This window comes from Cucurbita moschata, unplaced genomic scaffold (genome assembly GCF_002738365.1).
Source record: "Cucurbita moschata cultivar Rifu unplaced genomic scaffold, Cmos_1.0 Cmo_Scf00004, whole genome shotgun sequence".
NCBI classification, from domain to species: domain Eukaryota; kingdom Viridiplantae; phylum Streptophyta; class Magnoliopsida; order Cucurbitales; family Cucurbitaceae; genus Cucurbita; species Cucurbita moschata.
Window position 1 is genome coordinate 4,726,660 of NW_019268520.1, and position 15,128 is coordinate 4,741,787.

Here is a 15,128-nt window from a genome sequence, read left to right on the forward strand (position 1 = left end):
TCAACGTCGACACGTTAGGATTAGAAAGATTTGTGGTATATAAGTACCGATTGACTTAAGAAAAAAAAAAGGTAAAAATAGATTTACGTGAATGTAAGATAAAAGTGGAATCCGTCGTTGTACTATTATAAAACTCTTGACAATGTTCTCACAACAGAGAAAGTCGAGAGGTAATATTTATTGCCTTTTGTTTTCAAATAGTTTATTAGGGGTTGAATACGAGATATAGTAACTAAAAATTAATATATATTGGAAAAAGAGCGATTCTGAACATAAAGTAACTAAGAAAGGTTTAGAAAATTTAAAGTCACTGTCTACACCAACAACAATAATTACATGGTTAAATGTGATTTACTTGAAGTATTATACGTCGGATGACCTCGTAAAAATTTTACTAGAACACACATGAGTGAGAACAAAAGAGGTTAAAATGACTCGTGTTGGTCGGTTGGAATAAGCTTTACTTTTAAGAAACGGAGAATGTCGAGGCCACAAGGTATCAGATTTGGATTCCAAATCTTGGGTTTGGTTCGTCCACGGTGAATAAATTATAAATTTAATTTTTATAAATTTTAATTTATGTATTTTCAATAAATTTTAAATGTAGTTTGTCCTTAATTTTTTTTAAATTTTTTATAAATAACAATAATAATAATTTTTAGAAAAAATCAAACAAGAAATTAAAAATTATTGTAGGCCGTTAATTCTTTTAGAAAAAGTCAACAAAAAATGGTCAAACTTGCGGGCTGTACTTGATTGTACAGTCTCAGCCTTTTCTTCTTCGACGGATTGGGACCTCCACGGTTCCACATCACCCATGGCTTTCAACTTCCTCCGTCACCGCCTACTCACTTCACGCCACGTGTTTCTTTTATTTAGGAAGGAATTATACTATGCGGCCATTCTCATTATTGCTGCCTGCACCTCCGTCGTCACTGCTTACGTAAGAAAGAGAAATAGAGACTTGTCGTAATGACCGGTGAATTTATTATTTATAGGTTTTCCTTTTTTTTAAAAAAAAAAATACAAAATTAGTCATGTGGGGCCCACTTGATAAGATTACGTGTCTACTAACATTTTGTCTGTCGTTGTCGAGCTGTCACCTCATCCCAAATAACGGAGTTGCGAGTTTAGATTCGTGATGCCGTCATGCTTGCGTCTTTATTACGTCATTTTTCAATTTTCTTTTCGGTTTTATTAGCAAAAAAAAGATTTAATATTAACTATTTCTAAGCGGTGAAAGAAAAAAAAAAGTGACTTTTTGTCTTTCTATTTATAACAATTTATTTATTTTACTATAAAAAAATATAAAGTTAAAACTTTTGACTTTAAGATTTAATTAAAAAAAATTATCTTACACGACCCTTTTATTAATTTTAAAATAACAAAATATGGGTTCTTATTTTTTTAGTGTTAAAAGACCAAATTACCCTCCAATATTCGAGAAATTATCCATCATTTTGAGTGCATTTCAACAAAAAGTGATGGGGTAAAATTGAAAAATCACACTTGTTATCAAAAGATGAATGCAATAATCGTAAAAATTAACAAAAATAACTATCTGATTAGTAATTGATTACACGTGTTAGCTCTAAATATATATCGATATTTTAAAACAGACGTATGAACGTATCATAATTATTACTATATATTCTCAACTGTATCGATAAAAAATTATCATATTACTACGATCGTTAGTTGACTTTGAAATTTGCATCATTGGAAGTTTTGGATCTGTGTAAGATGTGACATAGACCATAGAAATGAGTTGTTCATAAGGTTTACTCATAATGTATATTATGACTTTGTATGCATTAGTTGACTATGAATTCCCCCGCATTAAACTTCATAATCTTGTTGACTTAGACTTTCTGGTTGACTTTGACTTTTATACAAGAGAGTTGAATAACAATACCTCTCTATCTGTGTATATCTTGAAGTAATTTCATTTGAAAGGTCGACACGTAATGGTTATTGACGTCTCTAAAGACTTTGATGTTGAATGAAGCCAAGCTAAAGAACATTGTCGCGGTCAAGTTAACAAGCCTTGTCATCTTGTCAACGATGAACCGTTAGCTTTTTGTTCAATTTGAACCTCGTTTACTAAATAAAACAGTGACGGGTACTTGAAATTTAGCAACGATAATCAAAATAATGAACGTTCGAGCTTGATCTCACACGCACGTATCACACGTTTTTCCCGTTCCAGAAACGAATAAGAACTATTGATTCAACATAACTGTTATTTGAACTATTTTTGGGAACATATTCTGCAAGAAATGGTCAATTATTATCAAAGATTGACCAAAATGCTTATTGAATGTAATACAAATTCATCCATATAATCCTATGAAAAGTGAAGCTTTTACCTATTATCGTGTAATGATCTCTCTGTGAGCTTTGAAGGAGAGGATAACATTCCATGCCAAGGCTATGACATTGGCTGCAAGGACCTGAAACTCGTTTTGCATGTACAAAGTTTTAGAGCTACTGGGATCGTACCGGGTTTATACAGATAGTTATGCCATTTTTCTTTTGATTTGGAAGACGGGTGCGTTTGAATGGCATGGTTTTTAGTATGTACGATCGAAAAATTTAACGATGAAGACAGTAAGTATGGGAGGGGGCAGGAGGTCTTGTGGCCAAATTCACTCTAAAGATTGTCCATTGAACATGGGTAGTATTAGCATACTTCCACTAATCCGACACTAATCCGATGAACCTATCAGTTATTACCTAACCTTTTAACGTTTCGTGTCGGATCTCATGAAACACTTGACATCCTTTGTTTATGTAACGGCCTATGTCTATCGTTAATAGATATTGTTTTCTATGAGTTTTTTCTTTCCGGTTTCCTCTCAAGGTTTTTTTAAATGTGACTGCTAGTGAGAGGTTTCCACACCCTTATAAAGAATGTTTCGTTTCCCTCTCCAACTGATGTGGGATCTCAGAATCCACCTCTTGGGACTTTGGTACCATTTGTAACAGCCTAAACCCACGGTTAGCAGCTATTGTCCTTTTCGGGCTTCCCCTCAAGGTTTTTTTAAGACGCGTCTGCTAGGGAGAGGTTCCCACACCCTTATAAAGAATGCTTCATTCCCCTCTCCAACCGATGTTGGATCTAACAATCCACCCCTCTTGGGGGCCTAGCGTCCTCGCTGGCACATCGCTCGGTTCTGGCTCCAATACCATTTGTAACAGCCTTGCCCACCGCTAGCAGATATTGTCCTCTTTGGACTATCTGCTTCAGGCTTTCCCTCAAGGTTTTTTTAAAACGCGTCTACTAGGGAGAGGTTCCCACACCCTTATAAATAATACTTCATTCCCCTCTCCAACCAATGTTGGAGCTCACAATCCACCCCTCTTGGGGGCCTAGCGTCTTCGCTGGCACATCGCCCGGTGTCTAGCTCCAATATCATTTATAACAGCCCCAGTCCACCGCTAGTACATATTGCCTTCTTTGGGCTTTCCCTCAAAGTTTTTAAAACACGTCTGCTAGGGAGAGGTTTCCACACCCTTATAAGGACAACTTCGTTCCCGTCTCCAACCAATGCGAATCTCACAACTACTCTAACTATGGTTCACGATGATTAAATTAACAACGTGGTGTATTCTGATTCAGTTAGAGAAACCAGCATCATTCCATTCATTCGGTGATATCATCCAACAAGAACAGAAACTACTACTTGAAAGATTAACTAGATCATATGGTATATAAAAACAGGACACAATTGGAGTAAGGCATACCTGGAATTGCTGGGGAACAAATCTGAAGTTGAGAAACTGGAAAGGTATCCAAAGTTTCCAATTAGCCACAACAGAAGAAAACCACTCCTACAAACCAAAAGAGTCCAAAACAAGTTAGAGAAGAAAACTAAATAAAGGGGAGCGGAAGATGTTTGAATGGCACCTGTTGAAGCTTAGGAACAATACATGATGGCCGCCCTTCTAGAGTTACTAATCCAGCTAGAAAGACTCCAAGGAATACCGGAGTAAAGATGAACTGGAATTGTTAACATTACATTCAGAAACAGTACTTCAGGTTGAATTACTTAGTAAGAAGATGTAATAGCTACAAAGATATGAATTACCTGATCAAGAAGAAGGCTCAAGAATGCACCTGAAGCACCTGGCAAGGTCACCAATTGACTAAGATACAAGTACCTACACGTATCGATGCATTAAACACGTATCTGAAAGGGTGTAAGAATATAAAAAGGATTACAGGTGAGATCCCACGTCTGATGGGGAGGAGAATGAAATATTCTTTATAAGGGTGTGGAAATCTTTCCCTAGCAGACGCGTTTTAAAAACCTTGAGGGGAAGTTTGAAGGGGAAAGCCCAAAAAGGACAATATCTACTAGCGGTGAGTGAGCTTGGGCTGTTACAAATGGTACTAGAGCTAGACACTGGGAGATGTACCAGCAAGCAGGTTGAGGCTCAAAGGGGGTGGACACGAGGCGGTGTGCCAGCAAGGATGTTGGCCCCCGAAGGGAGTGGATTGGGGGATTCCACGTGATTGGAAAAGGAAATGAGTGTTAACGAGGACGCTGGGCCTTGAAGGGGGGTGGGATTGAATGATCCCACTTCAGTTGGGGAGGAGAATGAAACATTATTTATAAGGGTGTGGAAACCTCTCCCTAACAGATGCGTTTTAAAAAACCTTGAGGGGGAAAGGACAATATCTACTAGTGGTGGGTGAGCTTGGGCTGTTACAAATGGTATTAGAGCCAGACACCAGGAGATGTACCAGGGAGCAGGCTGAGTCTCAAAGGGGATGGACACGAGGCGGTATGTCAACAAGGATGCTGGCCCCCGAAGAGAGTGGATTGGAGGGTCCCACATCGATTGGAGAAGGGATGAGCGTCAGCGAGGACGCTGGGCTCTGAAGGGGGGAGGGGGTGGGATTGGGTGATCCCACTTCGGTTGGGGAGGAGAACAAAACATTCTTTATAAGGGTGTAGAAACCTTTCCCTAGTAGACGCGTTTTAAAAACTTTGAGAGGAAGCTCGAAAGGGAAAGCCAAAGAAGGACAATATCTGCTAACGGTGGGCGGGCCTGGGCTGTTACATTACAATTCATCTCGAGTTTCGGATCGATGCATGACATGTCTATGAGAATCATCAACAATAAGAGATTGATTTTAATAGGTAACTTCAAATGAGTCTTCATTTGTAATCATGTATCAAATAGCTTTTAACTTATACGAAAGGAGGGAAGAAGGGTTTTGAAGGAATACCAGAAATGTAATGCAGGACCGACTAATGCGAGCCCCAAAAGAGAAAATCGGAACGTTCTTCTCAGATCTGCTGTCGGCGCTTCTTCAAAAACAAGCTAGACGAAGACGTTAAAAACTTAGTTCAATAGTTCTTACAACAGAAACAAATTATGACGCAGCTGTGGCACCAGGATGAAACATCTGAATATAAACACTACTCCACGCAAGGAGCTCTCTATCAAAAGCTCCACTTGGTCCGTTACGTATCACCGTTAGCCTCATGGTTTTAAAACGCGTATGTTAGGGAGAGGTTTCCACACTCTTATAAGGAATGTTTCGTTCCCCTCTCCAACTGATGAGGGATCTCACAATTCACCCCCTTGGGGACTCAGCGTCTTAGCTGACACACCACCCGGTGTTTTATCAACGTTCACAGATTTCTAGAAAAACATATTAGGAGGCAAACCTGGCAAATTAAATCTCCCAGAGCATTGAGTATCCCAGATGTTACAGATTTCACCAAAACAGGGTATTTTGCAAGAACAGTCAAATACCTGAAATAATACAGAACCAAATTACAATGACAATAAAAGAAATAAAGGAGACTTGTTTCTGATTCAATCTTCTATACACTTTGGCACTAGATTGCACTAGATTACAAAGGAAGCATAGTGAAATCAGCTGTTATAACACCAAAACTACACTATTTTTGTCCTAGGAGATGAACTACGAATAAACAAGCACGAGTTGTAACAACTCAAGCCCACCGTTAGTGGATATTGTCCTCTTTTGGCTTTTCCTTTCAGACTTCTCCTCGAGATTTTTAAAATGCATATGGTAGAGAGAGATTTTCACACCCTTATAAAGAATGTTTTGTTCCCCTCTCCAACCGATGTGAGATTTCGAAGATGATGAGGCGAAGCAACCAAAAGAGGAGGACAAATTGGATGTAGAGGAGAAGTTTGAAGGTGGTCAAACAGTTGTTGAACTTGATCAAGAAGATCATCTCAGGATGTTACGACTAGAGAGATTTGTTAGGAATCATGACTCTCAACGATGGTATGGTATTGTCCACTTTGAGCATAAGCTCTCGTGGCTTTGTTTTGGGCTTCCCCAAAACGCTACCTACCAATGAAGATGTATTCCTTACTTATAGACCCATGATCAACTCCTTAATTAGCCGATGTGAGACTTCTCTCCCAACAATCCTCAACAATCCTCCTATCAAACACACACCATAGAGCCTCCTTTGAGGCTTATGGAGCCCTCGAACAGTCTCTCCTTCATCGAGACTCGACTCCTTCTCTAGAACCCTCAAACAAAATATACCCTTTGTTGATAGTTTAGTCATTTTGACTAAACCTTCGAGGCTCAAAACTTAGTTCTTCGACATTTGAGAATTCTATTGACATGATACTTAAGGGCATGACTATGATACTATGTTAGAAACCACGACTCTTCATAATGACATGATATTGTCCACTTTGAGCATAAGCTCTTGTGGTTTTGCTTTTGGTTTCCCCAAAGGCCAGCCCTTATTAATGGAGGTGGGACTTCTCTCCCAACAATCCTAGTCCACTTTGAGCATAAGCTCTCGTGGTTTTGCTTTTGGTTTCTCCAAAGGCCTGCCCTTATCAACGAAGGTGGGACTTCTCTCCCAACAATCCTAACAATCTTAGGCAAGATTGACTATAGTGAGATGCATTACCAAGACAAGAAGGGCCAGTTAACCCCGCCTTTGCCGCTATCCCCTTCACCGCCTCCAGAATTTTCACCACCAGAACCTCCAAATCCACCATCGCCACCTCCAGAGCCAAAGCCATCGCCAGAGCCATCGCCAGAGGATGCTGAAATCCGGAAATCCGTAAACATCCGCGACCCACATTGCAGTTGACGCCGACCCACATCCTTAAACTCCAATATATGGTTATGACGGGAAGAACAATCACAAATCCTCTTCATTCGAACTGGGGTATCAAGAATTGGAGCTTGGAGGCCGAAACCGAAGGTGGGTCGGCCATTAAAGCTGAAACGAGTACAAAGGGTAGTAGGTTTCAGAGAAGGAGAGACGCCACAGGGAACCATCTTTGAGCGTGTGAAGCAGAGCTCAGCAATGGGTTTCGAAAGGTTAATCGATTTCGTTTGCTTGTGTTGCTGCAGACGATAACCAAGCAGCAATTCTCACAGCGGCCAATGCAGAAGATAGGACTGTTCACCGTCCATCTGCGTTTTGTTCCTTTCCCTTCTTTTCTTCAAATTTCCCCTTTTGGAAATATTTTTTAAGTGTTTTATTTTATTTTTTAAAAAATTTAAAATTATAAATTAAAATTTCCCCTCCATATAATAACATTTTATGTTTTATTTTATTTTATTTTTTTTAAGAAAAAAAGATTTTCAAAATTAAAAAGACGTTTGAAAATTAATATTAATAATAATAGTAATAGGTAGCAAATTATATATATTTTTTATATATATTTTAAAAATAAAATCTAAACCCTATTTTCAAACATCTCAGCAATCTTTAAAAGGATCTCCATTGGAAAATCCGACTACGGACCCGAACGAGTGGGCGGGAAAATCTGGTGCTCAAACAATCCAAGAACTTCGCCGGAATCAAATTCAGTTCTCGAGCTGAATTGGGCAGAAATTCAGTCATTTGATCGATTTAGGGCTTTTAAGTTTTCTCATAATGCCTTCATTTCCTCCTCCTGGGTCTGTTACCATCTGCGAAATCAATCGCGACCTCAGTTAGTATCGAAATCTTACTTTGCTTCTCATGTATATAGTTCCGTTGTTCTACTTTTTATGATATTGAGCATGTGAATTTCTTACTATTCAGTTACTGCCGATCGAATCTCCGATGATCTGGCGAACGACACTTATGGGAAAGTCCTTGTGAGTAATGATAGTTGAAATTTATGGTTGATGTTAGCGTTCTCTTCAGGCGCGATGTTTTTGTTTATTGAATTTGTGGCTGTGGCGTTTAACAGGGTATGGTGTTTAGTCCTGTTCCATTTCAGTCGGATTTTTTGGTGTCGCCGAATCCTGAACCGAACAATGAGGCTAGAAATGATGAAGCAAATGGGGAAAGTATCCAAAGGAAGAGTGTGATTGCATCTTTGCAGGGATTCCTCGAGGGCTCCATCAAGCGTTTTTTACGTCCTAATGATGTAAGTTTAATAATTGTTAATAGCTAATCGTGTGGTTCAGAAGCATTTCTAAATGCCGGTACACTAGTTTCCTGATGTCGAGGCATTCTCGTAGCAGAACTGTGTGTAGTTTTGTTCCATCCTTTTTTATTTTTTGTTTACAAGAGATCAAATGTTTTCTCTTAACAAATGAAAATATTCCATTTCATCTAAACAAAGAAAATTTTGGCTCAAAAAAGAAGAATTTGATTGTGTACATGAAATTAGTTTGCTAACCCAACTTCATAACAATAACAATACTCCAATATCATTTTGTGTTAGGCACTCTGAAATCCTAGATATTGTTCAATATGATTCATACCTAAGGCACTATAACACGATAAATTGTTAGGTTAGGAATATTTGTAAGCATTTCCGCACGGTAAACTTCGTTGCACTTAGGGACACAGAGAGAAAAAATTGCTAGGCAATTTAATTTTAGTTTGCTATTACATTTTAATTGTTGTATCCTACTCCTACTGGAGTACCTTATATATATTGGCAACAAGGAAACATTTTGAAGTTCATGGTGCCTTTAAGTTTTTACTTAGATATGATTGTTGGGATTCAATAAATTCGAATACAGAAGATATGAAATTTAAAATGGTGTCTTTAAATTACACACCCATTGTAATTTTAAGGAAGTTCAACAATTTTTTTGCATGGATAAAAATGGTTGCTTTATGGAACTCTATTTACTTTGAAGTTCTGAAGTTGTTAAAGATACATTTGAGTTTAGTAAATTGACTGCAACGTGCATTCCAAAAGTAAAGCACATGCTTTGTAACTTGTGAATGAAAATTAAGCAACTTATGCTCAGTGATCAATTTTATAGGTAAAATACTTACCAGCAGAATATCTTCAAGGAGTGAGTTGGCACCAGCACAAGCATATTTTAGCATTCATATCTGGGACGAATCAAGTTGTTGTCCGTGATTTTGAAAATGCAGGTCATTGAATCTGATTCACCATATGACTTGGTTAAAGTTTTGTAATCTTTTTATTTGTATATAGAAGTAGCGTTGTTGTATTTGTACTGTTCATTTCATCTTAAAATTTGTTGTTCAATTTCTTTCAAATAATGCGAATGTACTTTATGTTCTGGACAGAAGGAAAAGACCCCTGCATTTTGACCCACGACTTGCAAAGAGATGTTAAAGTTCTTGAGTGGAGACCAAATGGCGGGAGGACTCTTTCTGTGGCATGCAAGTAAGTACCTTAGAGCTGCAATCTTATCATTTAAAATAAACACTATACATCTTAGAACTTTAGAGGACTTAGAACTTTAGAGGACAAAACTATTTCTCGCAAGAATGTTTACAATTAACTCGACTTGAGATTCTTGGACTGAATGTTCTTTCAGAGATGGAATTTGCATCTGGGCTGCTTCTTTCCCAGGAAACGCTGCTTCGGTGAGACCTGGTGCCGTGTCCTTCTTAGGATCATTCTCAAGAGGCTCTGGGGTTCGATATACCCTAGTTGATTTTCTTCGAACCCGTGATGAACAGATTAGTGCCCTGTCATGGAGTCCTGATGGAAGATATCCAAATAAATTAAAATAATTTAGTCCTTTGCATGATAGTTGAATTGTTGGTTGGTGGCGGGTGTTTTCCCCTCTTCCTCTGCGGAAGAATCTGTCAAATAATTTTCTTTGATTATACTTGCTGATGATATTTGACTTTTGTTATATTTTTATGATTCCCTTTCTTTTATCTCCTCACTGAAGTATTTCACCTGATACGAGAGATTTCCTTGACTCATTGGCACATATCTAGCATCTGCATCTTATGAGAGCTCTTCTTTTACCATTTGGGATGTCGCTCAAGGTAAGTCAAAGGCTAATCTTCTTAATTATGTTTGATGAGTGGACGCTATTTTTCAAGAAGAATAATGCTAGGGATTCATTCCCTCCTTATCTCTGAATCTTTTCTATTCAAAGGGGTTAAAAAAACATAATAGTCCCAGGTAGCATATCTATGAAAAATGCTTCTTTAGTAATGTATCAACAGTACTTGAATTGCCTGATTATTTTATTTTGTTTCTCATCTCATTTACCAATTGATTAATTTATTTGTTTTCATTATTTTGAAGTTCTCTCCTCCCTCCCTCCCTCCTATGTTTCTTTAAGAACTTCTTTGACTCTTGAATGGTTCCAGGGTTGGGAACACCCATTAGGCGTGGATTAGGGTGTGTTTCAACAATCAAGTGGTCGCCTTCTGGAGATTACTTTTTTGCAGCAAAATTGTAAGTACTATCCAACTGTCTTGTGAATTTTGTTACATAATAATCAGCCAGGTATGTTTTTTTCTGCATACATAAGACCATTCATTTTGCAGGGATGGAACATTTTATCTTTGGGAAACGAACACATGGACATCTGAACAGTGGTCGACAACAAGTGGTTTTGTCACGGTACAAAGAAAAAAGAATGATGTTTTATTCATTTTAACTTGTCCAGGGATGTTTCCCCTTCTCTCTTTGTCTCTGTCATTTTCTCTTGCTCGCCCCCTCTGTTTTGGTCTAGGAAAAAGATGCATAGTATCTACTTAAAATAATGTAATATAGATGGGCAGATGGAGGAGAAACTTCCTATGTACTTCGGTTTCTCATAAGGAAAATAGACAAGGATGTAGAAGAAATGCAACTCATACTCCACTTAATCCATGTACGCATATAGTAGTTGAAGAAAGTAATAATATTGAATTCCATAGCTGGATAAGGATAAGGCTTTAACTATGCCAGATATGGCATCAGAAATCTCATTGTTTTTTTTCTCCTCTTTTCCCCCCTTGTATAGGAGAGATAATACATCGTAGCTCGCCCCTTCTCTTAACCCTTCTTGTTATCAGTGTAAAGTAGTCGACAATTGTCCGGACATAGTATCTAGACATTGCATGAAGATTATTCTTTTATTTAGTTTTCACTTTTGTCAGTCAAGTTCAAATTTGTAGTTGTTAGCAATCTTTTTCTAGCCACCACTTTAATTAGTAAGAGTCTTTAACTAGTTAAATTTTTTACTTTGTATCCACTAAACAATGTCATGATTTCAGGGAGCAATATGGGATCCTGATGGACGTATGATACTACTTGCTTTCTCTGAGTCTTCAGTATTGGGTTCAATTCATTTTGCATCTAAGCCTCCGTCATTAGGTATGTGAATCGTCTTTACAATTGCTGGGTCTACCAACAAGCTACTATAGAGTTTTCATCTGGGCCTCCGTCATGTTCTACAGTGAACTTGTGCACATTGTCTCGCATATTGCAACTGCCAGAATTGAGGTGTCTGGAAGTTTTCCTTATGAGATCTGTAGAAATAATATTTAGACAGTGAGAGTTTGGTGGAAAAAAAGGGAACGAACGGAAGTTTTCTGGAAGTTTCATGGCAGTTTGCCGATAATAAATTAATGATTAGATTAAGTCTTAATGATTTGTGATAATATCATCACTTGAAACTCTTTTCTCAGTTTTGATTCAGGTGCATTATGCAAGGTATTGAGTAATGTTTATTTAACTTAACGTCTTCACCTAATGTCTCTACAGGGACAATATTTTTATTGCCTATGTTGCCTATGTTGCCTGGTTAATGTGATGAATCTAGTTTTACTTTCTATTAAACTGCAAAATGTTCGCCAGCCATTAATGTGGATCTTCAGTTTTTACTCGTTTGTAGATCTGATGCATTCTCAATGATTTTTGTCTTCAGTTGCACATCTGCTAGCTGTTGACTTGCCGGAGATAACTACTTTGACGAACAGGTATATATGTTTCGTTTGTTAGACCGCCCATGACCAATATTGTTAACCATAAAATTTTGACAGCTGTGCATTATCCTTTCAGTCAGGGTATTGAGAAGATAGCATGGGATGCTTCAGGAGAGCGACTGGCTGTCTCTTTCAAGGATGGAGATGAATTATATAATGGCCTGATCGCAGTATATGATATTAAAAGGACTCCCCTGATTTGTCCATCATTGATGTGAGTTATTGACATTGTACTCCGACTCAAGTAAATTGGAAATTCAACTGACCTGTCTATGTAATTGTTTAATTTCTGTCCAGTGGCTTTATTAGAGGGCCTGGAGACAATCCAAAGCCAGCTGCATTTTCGTTCCATGGCAAGTTCAAGCAGGGACCTTTGCTTTCAGTGGTACGTTTCAATAGAATCCCTTGGCTTTAATAAATGCGGGTATTAATATGATTGTGTGAGATCTCATATTGGTTGGAGAGGGGAACGAAGCATTCCTTATAAGGGTATGGAAACCTCTCCTTAGCACAGATGTGTTTTAAAACCTTAAGGGGAAGCCCGTTAGGGAAAAAGCCCAAAGCGGACAATATCTGCTAGCGGTGGACTTGAGTTGTTACAAATGGTATCAGAGCCAGTCACCGAACGGTGTGTCAGCGAGGATTCTGCCCCAAGGGGGGTGGATTATGAGATCCCAGATTGGTTGGAGAGGGGAACGAAACATTCCTTATAAGGGTGTGGAAACCTCTCCAATTTTAAAACCTTGAGGGGAACCCCGGAAGGGTAAAGCCTAAAAAGGACAATATCTGTTAGCATTAGCGGTGGACTTGAGTTGTTACACATTGAAACATAGGAACAGTGTAAGAATACTGTTTTACTTTCATCTTTTTTCACTTAAAAATTTGTTACGATGTTCAAGCTCGATTCCGCTAATTGTGCAGTGTTGGAGCAGCGGATTTTGCTGTACCTATCCTCTCATATTCCGCTCTCATGTTGTTCCTTAGTGGTGGTTCTCTTGAGCCCTAGTCTTGGTAGGAGATACTGTATGGTGCTAAATTTCAAAGAGAAGAGGTTTTCTAATTCTTCTGTACAGTCTGTTGCTGCAAACCCTACGGTACCATCTTCAACTCTTGCTCTTGCTCTTGCTCTTGCTATTATCAAAAAGGAAAAAAAAAAAAAAAAAGAAAGAAAGAAAGAAAAGCTATCTGATAGGTTTGTTTGCATCAGAGTTTTGATGTCGGTGGATGTTCTGAAGAGGGTGGATTATGGAAATTATGTTGTTTCTATTGTTTCTCTTGAGCCAAATACCCCACAAATTCTATTGTTTTTCTGTTTTGGTCCTCATACTTTTAGTTCTATCATAGTTAGCTAAGTTAGCTTAAACCTACCATTTTCATGTCGGATCTTATAGGTGAGATCATGAATCTCAGCGAAATGGAAGGAAACTCGGCCAAAATTGATATAGAAATTACAGGAAAGATTTGTTTGTAGGTCGGTGGATTTACATTTTACTAGAGCATAGCATCCAGCCAAGATGGTCCTCACCATGGAAGACCCTCTCCCATGCATCACTTTGTCCAACCCTTCATTTATTATTATGGCCTTCTTGTTCTACACTACCTTGAATACAACTGGATTACCTTAAATTTCTCCAACATTTTTCTCTCCTTTTGTTCTATAAATGGCTTCCTTTTCACAAAAAGGAACACAGATCTATCCCACCCGAAAGTTTAAATCGAAGTTTTAAGATCTGGGTGGATAACCATTTGCCTTTTGAAAACTTTGCTTGTTTTTTTCTTTTATATTTTTAAGAAACATTTGAATTCTCGGTGAAATTTTAGAAACCAAAACTAAAAACTTTAGAGGTGAGAATCTAATTTATTATGAATATAGAATGTTTGAGAAGTTTTTCCAAAAGACAATGCATGGTCTTAATTGGAGTAACTTAGTGTTTGGTAGCTTAATTATGGCAAGATGAAGATAACACTCAATAAAGCTAATTAATGCGTGTGATAAATCTGATGTTAAGTAAGAACTAAACTAAATGGATAGTATATGTTTAGTTCGATCCGATGAAATCTTCGTGGTTGATCTTTAGCATCATCATTCATACCTAAATGTCTTATTTATTCGTGATTGATTAACTGCTCTTCAAGATCACAAAACAAATAGAGAGAGTTTATAATACTTATCTATACATACAGTATTTTTGACCCTTGAGTGTAACTCATTGAATAAGACACTAATTATTAACTCATTGAACTAAAAAATCTATGATACTTTTGAACTTGTTGGATCGTATCTTTCTCGAATTTTCACCTTACGATTAAATTTTAGAATATTTAATTTTAGAGTTAGATTCTTTTTAATATTTTAGTATAAAAATTGTACCCGATAATGTACCTACCACTATACATACATATATATATATTTTGACATAAATGAAAATGAACTTTCAACCTCTACAAGCATAGCCTTTTGTTTCTCATTTATAGAAATATAAATATATTCCAAGGAAAAAGAAAAAGGAAAAAGAAAATGGAAGCGTTGAAATATTAATTGAATGGGCTCTATTATTAAGTTGTACCTTCCAACACATTGACATGGCTCATTAATTTGTTGTCACAAACACAATTCTTAATTATTCTTAATTGGTTAAATGTGAAAATTATACATTATTCTATAATCTTTTATTTTATTTTAATTTTTAAGCGTAATTAACTTCTCTATTTAAAAAAAAATTAAATATAGGTTTTGACCTACTGTATCATTTTTTAATAAGGTAAGTTGCGATCCACCTAAAGAATGCAGAGTATTAAAATTTTAATTTATTTGTCAATTTTTAAATTGTTGAACCTAAAATAATTTCTTAAAGTTTTTAATTTCGGGTATTATGAACTTTTTAAAATTTAAAAATTTGTTGTAGAAATGGGAAGTTCATAAATTTGTTGGATCATTTGGAGACCAAATAAATTTTAAAT

General features: G+C 37.2%; 2 protein-coding genes across 4 annotated transcripts; one reads left to right on the top strand and one right to left on the bottom strand.

The window, feature by feature from the left end:
• Positions 1 to 2,206: 2,206 nt before the first annotated feature.
• On the bottom strand, positions 2,207 to 7,476 carry LOC111441368 (protein sym-1-like). The gene is made up of 7 exons (XM_023078325.1): positions 6,927 to 7,476; positions 5,685 to 5,772; positions 5,240 to 5,334; positions 4,092 to 4,164; positions 3,911 to 4,003; positions 3,748 to 3,834; positions 2,207 to 2,453 (listed from the first exon to the last, which is right to left on the bottom strand). The coding sequence occupies exons 1-7, from the start codon at positions 7,301 to 7,303 to the stop codon at positions 2,373 to 2,375; spliced, it is 894 nt and encodes a 297-aa protein (XP_022934093.1). The 5' UTR covers positions 7,304 to 7,476; the 3' UTR covers positions 2,207 to 2,372.
• A 236-nt stretch (positions 7,477 to 7,712) lies between these two features.
• Positions 7,713 to 13,814, top strand: LOC111441364 (aladin). 3 transcript variants are annotated; one of them, XR_002710151.1, is made up of 15 exons: positions 7,713 to 7,965; positions 8,058 to 8,113; positions 8,209 to 8,388; positions 9,242 to 9,356; positions 9,516 to 9,615; positions 9,770 to 9,946; positions 10,174 to 10,232; positions 10,563 to 10,650; positions 10,743 to 10,818; positions 11,457 to 11,556; positions 12,110 to 12,161; positions 12,244 to 12,381; positions 12,465 to 12,552; positions 13,089 to 13,261; positions 13,559 to 13,814. XR_002710151.1 is itself a non-coding variant. In XM_023078317.1 (14 exons), exons 1-14 carry the CDS (start codon positions 7,908 to 7,910, stop codon positions 13,149 to 13,151), a joined length of 1,350 nt encoding a protein of 449 aa, XP_022934085.1. In that variant the 5' UTR covers positions 7,713 to 7,907; the 3' UTR covers positions 13,152 to 13,438. The 3 variants fall into 3 exon arrangements, 1 of the variants encoding a protein (XP_022934085.1); XR_002710152.1 differs by having other exon boundaries at positions 13,622 to 13,814; XM_023078317.1 differs by lacking the exon at positions 13,559 to 13,814 and having other exon boundaries at positions 13,089 to 13,438.
• The last annotated feature ends 1,314 nt before the right edge of the window (positions 13,815 to 15,128 follow it).